Source organism: Poromitra crassiceps (assembly GCF_964638095.1).
Source record: "Poromitra crassiceps genome assembly, contig: HAP1_SCAFFOLD_538, whole genome shotgun sequence".
NCBI classification, from domain to species: Eukaryota; Metazoa; Chordata; class Actinopteri; order Beryciformes; family Melamphaidae; genus Poromitra; species Poromitra crassiceps.
Genome location: NW_028151870.1, coordinates 37,501 through 42,500, shown reverse-complemented (window position 1 = coordinate 42,500; position 5,000 = coordinate 37,501). Strand labels below are relative to the sequence as shown.

Sequence of the window (5,000 nt, the reverse complement as noted above, 5' to 3'; positions counted from 1 at the left end):
CGGGGGGAAAAAGACATTAAGTGCTAGTGAAAAATAAAAGCCCCTTTAAATGATAGAACTGAGAAACACCATTTAACACTGAGAGATATAACAGTGGAAAAAGGAGGTTCTTGGTTTCTTTGTAGCTACAGCCTGACGAAGACCCAGTGAGGTTCCTGTGTCTCTTATTTTCTGAAGTTGTACGTTTTGTAAACCTGTGCAGGTGACCTGTGTACCAACACTTCTGCATTAAATCTTTCTCTAAAAAGAAACCAAGAAGCTCCTTTTTCCACTGTTGATCACAATTTTGACTTTGAGCTTGCTTGCTTCCACTTTTTCTGTTCCTACACTGAGAGATATAAAATGTTATTGGTTTGAATTGATAATAGATGTTTACAACATCGGGTTGTTGTGTAGATATTTACTGGATGTTGTATGTTTGGTTGTTATGCAGATGCTCCTCACAGTTCCATCTACACCAGAGAGGATGTGGAGCTCGGCGTGGTGAACCACCTCATCTGCCATGTGACCGGGTTCTACCCCGCTCCCGTCAAGGTCTACTGGACCAGGAACGACAAGAACGTGACCGAAGGAACCAGCCTAAACGTCCCCTACCCCAACCAAGACGGCACCTACAACCAGGTCTCCAGTCTGAGCTTCATCCCAGAGCTTGGAGACACCTACAGCTGTTCTGTGGCTCACCAAGCCTTGAGCCAGCCACGGACCAGATTCTGGGGTGAGACACCTTTATCTGATAGCATGTTCCTGTGTGTTCACATGTGTCCCTATGTATTCATGTGTGTTCCTGTGTGTTCATGTGTGTTCCTATGTGTTCATGTGTGTTCCTATGTGTTCCTGTGTGTTCATGTGTGTCCCTATGTATTCATGTGTGTTCCTGTGTGTTCATGTGTGTTCCTATGTGTTCCTATGTGTTCATGTGTGTTCCTATGTGTTCATGTGTGTTCCTATGTGTTCATGTGTGTTCCTATGTGTTCATGTGTGTTCCTATGTGTTCATGTGTGTTCCTGTGTGTTCATGTGTGTTCCTATGTGTTCATGTGTGTTCCTATGTGTTCATGTGTGTTCCTATGTGTTCATGTGTGTTCCTATGTGTTCATGTGTGTTCCTATGTGTTCCTGTGTGTTCATGTGTGTCCCTATGTATTCATGTGTGTTCCTGTGTGTTCATGTGTGTTCCTATGTGTTCCTATGTGTTCATGTGTGTTCCTATGTGTTCATGTGTGTTCCTATGTGTTCATGTGTGTTCCTATGTGTTCATGTGTGTTCACATGTGTTCATGTGTGTTCCTATGTGTTCATGTGTGTTCCTATGTGTTCATGTGTGTTCCTGTGTGTTCATGTGTGTTCCTATGTGTTCATGTGTGTTCCTATGTGTTCATGTGTGTTCCTATGTGTTCATGTGTGTTCCTATGTGTTCATGTGTGTTCCTATGTGTTCATGTGTGTTCCTATGTGTTCCTGTGTGTTCATGTGTGTCCCTATGTATTCATGTGTGTTCCTGTGTGTTCCTGTGTGTTCCTATGTGTTCCTATGTGTTCATGTGTGTTCCTATGTGTTCATGTGTGTTCCTATGTGTTCATGTGTGTTCCTATGTGTTCATGTGTGTTCCTGTGTGTTCATGTGTGTTCCTATGTGTTCATGTGTGTTCCTATGTGTTCATGTGTGTTCCTATGTGTTCATGTGTGTTCCTATGTGTTCATGTGTGTTCCTATGTGTTCATGTGTGTTCCTGTGTGTTCATGTGTGTTCCTATGTGTTCATGTGTGTTCATGTGTGTTCCTATGTGTTCACATGTGTTCATGTGTGTTCCTATGTGTTCCTGTGTGTTCATGTGTGTCCCTATGTATTCATGTGTGTTCCTGTGTGTTCATGTGTGTTCATGTGTGTTCCTATGTGTTCCTATGTGTTCATGTGTGTTCCTATGTGTTCATGTGTGTTCCTATGTGTTCATGTGTGTTCCTATGTGTTCATGTGTGTTCCTATGTGTTCATGTGTGTTCCTGTGTGTTCATGTGTGTTCCTATGTGTTCATGTGTGTTCCTATGTGTTCATGTGTGTTCCTATGTGTTCATGTGTGTTCCTATGTGTTCATGTGTGTTCCTATGTGTTCATGTGTGTTCCTATGTGTTCATGTGTGTTCACATGTGTTCATGTGTGTTCCTATGTGTTCATGTGTGTTCCTATGTGTTCATGTGTGTTCACATGTGTTCATGTGTGTTCCTATGTATTCATGTGTGTTCCTATGTGTTCATGTGTGTTCCTATGTGTTCATGTGTGTTCATGTGTGTTCATGTGTGTCCCTATGTGTTCATGTGTGTTCCTATGTGTTCATGTGTGTTCCTATGTGTTCATGTGTGTTCATGTGTGTTCATGTGTGTTCCTATGTGTTCATGTGTGTTCCTATGTGTTCATGTGTGTTCTTGCAGCATGTGTTACTATGTGTAACACATGCTGGGGCGGCTGTATAGCTCAGGGGGTATAGCGGGTCGTCCACCAATCGCTTTGGATAAAAGAGGTCGGTGGTTTGATTCCCAGCTCCTCCATTCTGCATGTCTAAGTGTCCTTGGGCAAGACACTGAACCCCAAATTGCTCCCGTCGGTGTGCCAGCACCCTGCGTGGTAACCTGCCGCCATCAGTGTGTGAATGGGTGAATGTACCTACTTACAGTAAAGCGCTTTGGATAAAAGCGGTATATAAATGCAGTTAATTTACCATTTACCATGTGTGTTCCTATGTGTTTATGCGTGTTCATATGTGTTCTTGTCTGTTGTTGCAGTATGTGTTCCTGTGTGTTCACATGTGTCCCTATGTATTCATGTGTGTTCCTGTGTGTTCATGTGTGTTCCTATGTATTCATGTGTGTTCTATGTATTCATGTGTGTTCCTGTGTTCATGTGTGTTCCTATGTATTCATTTGTTTGGTTCCTCCTCAGATGTGGAGCAGGAGCAGCCGGGGATCGGACCTGCTGTGTTTTGTGGACTGGGTCTGACCGTGGCTGTGGTGGGCGTGGCCACAGGAACCTTCTTCCTCATCAAAGGAAATGAATGCAACTGATCAGTTATGATGATGTGAGGTGGACTGAAGGAGCTGCAGGAGTTAACAGACTGTTTTCTGTCCTACTGTTTTAAACTGCTTCAGATCTGTACTGATTTACCTGGAGGAGACAGCAAGCACATGCTAGCTTTCACTCAATTATACAATAATGTATGTTTTCTTTTCTTTTCTTTTGTCTGAGCATGTTCGTTTGTCTTGTTTGTGCATTGTTTTGAAGAGTTTTAAATAAAATATTGGAAAAAACATATAACAAATAAATCAATCAATTATACTTTCTATCTCTAGCCTATTCTAAGTAATGTTATTTACATTTTCACTGTTTTACATTGAAATAATAAAGCTTTCGATTTTGGCTAAAGAAGAGAATAGTCAATAACTGCATTAACCGAATCAGAATCATAAGTAGTTAGTTAAAGTGTGTGTGTGTGTGTGTGTGTGTGTGTGTGTGTGTGTGTGTGTGTGTACCTCATCCAGTGAGGCCTCTAGGTGTAGAGATCTATCAGACATGGGGAAGCTGCACACACACACACACGCACGCGCACGCGCACGCGCACGCGCACGCGCACACACACGCGCACACACACACACACACACACACACACACACACACACACACACACACACACACACAGGGGGGACACTGCCCAAATTAAAGGTTTGCGCACATAATGTGTACACTCTGGAATGTGTGGAATAAACAATTGCAAAGAACATAATACATTGAAATGCTGTAAACACCTAGGGAGCGGGGGAGGGGGGAGGGGTTGGTAGCAGCATCACTAATGCAATGTAGGCCCCCTGGAAAGTGCTACAAGTGCATTGTCTTAATTGCACAGTAGTAGGTCTTTGCACACACAGTCCGATTGTTTTCATATGCGTGTTTTTTAATCCGTCATCTGAAAACACAGATGGGTCCCAGCTCGCAAAAATCTATTGACTGATGCGAAAAACGCAGAAAATCGAACCTCGTCCGAAAACTTAAATGATGGACGTAATTGTCGAACTCGGTGTGTCAATGATGACTGACACAAATGAGGTATTTTTTTTTCTCCATGCCTCAATTTCGGACGAAAATACAGACTTGGTGTGCAAAGGCTACGTGTTAAGAAGAGAAGAGATAGATCACTAGATCTATAATAAATAGCAGTAGATCTGTAATAGATATATATTTGTAGATATGACTATATCAGTCAGTATATAAATGGGAGCTGGGGCTCTGTTTACACATATTACAACAAATGTATATGTATTGTATAATATTGAAGTGTGCCTTTATTACTTCTCAAATTAGTAATAATGTGAATTATTCTGAGTGTATTTCATTTAAATTCATTGTCCAATGCTGGCGCTGTTCAATGGCGACACGGTTTGGCGACTCTGAGAGCGAACCAAGCAGAATTTCGCTCGTGATACTTGTACCATGAAGTGACAATAAAGTTTATCTCATCTCATCTCATCTCATCGCATGCCTGTTTGTTTCTCTGTCCCACTGTGATTGTCCCACTGTGATGTCATAAATCCCACTGTGACATCATCCGTGATGTCATAAATCCCAATGATGTCATAAATCCCACTGTGACATCATCAGCGATGTCATAAATCCCACTGATGCAATTATCAGTGATCTCATAAATCTGACATTATCAGTGAGGCTGGTCTCATTGGCCACACAGCAGCCGAGTTGCGGGCAAGGCTGCGAAGCGGCCGAGCTGCGAATGCGAGCTGCAGGGTCAGCTTGGCGAGCTCCAGAACGGGCGAGCCCGCATAGCAGGCGAGCCTATGAATCGAGCGTGCATAGCGCGCGAGATCCCTAGTAATAGATAACTGTTGATCTATGATAGATATTTTACTGTAGATGGTAGATTGATTACAGCTATATTCATATGTATGATAATTACAGGGATGATTGTAGTTCTCCCTGATGCTCTGTGGCTCTGCCACCAGCAGCAT

At 42.7% G+C, this 5,000-nt stretch overlaps 1 protein-coding gene across 2 annotated transcripts in view; it reads left to right on the top strand.

The window, feature by feature from the left end:
* Positions 1–5,000, top strand: part of LOC310771341 (H-2 class II histocompatibility antigen, A-U alpha chain-like) — a 34,601-nt gene that overhangs the window by 850 nt on the left and 28,751 nt on the right. The window contains exons 3-4 of one of the 2 annotated variants that reach the window (XM_083663975.1): positions 434–715; positions 2,929–3,710. The exons of the other annotated variant lie outside the window; for it this stretch is intronic. Coding sequence (XP_083520101.1) covers positions 434–715; positions 2,929–3,050 — 404 coding nt within the window. The 3' untranslated portion in view covers positions 3,051–3,710. Of the gene's footprint in view, positions 1–433; positions 716–2,928; positions 3,711–5,000 lie in introns of those variants that run through there. 2 annotated transcript variants of the gene reach the window in all.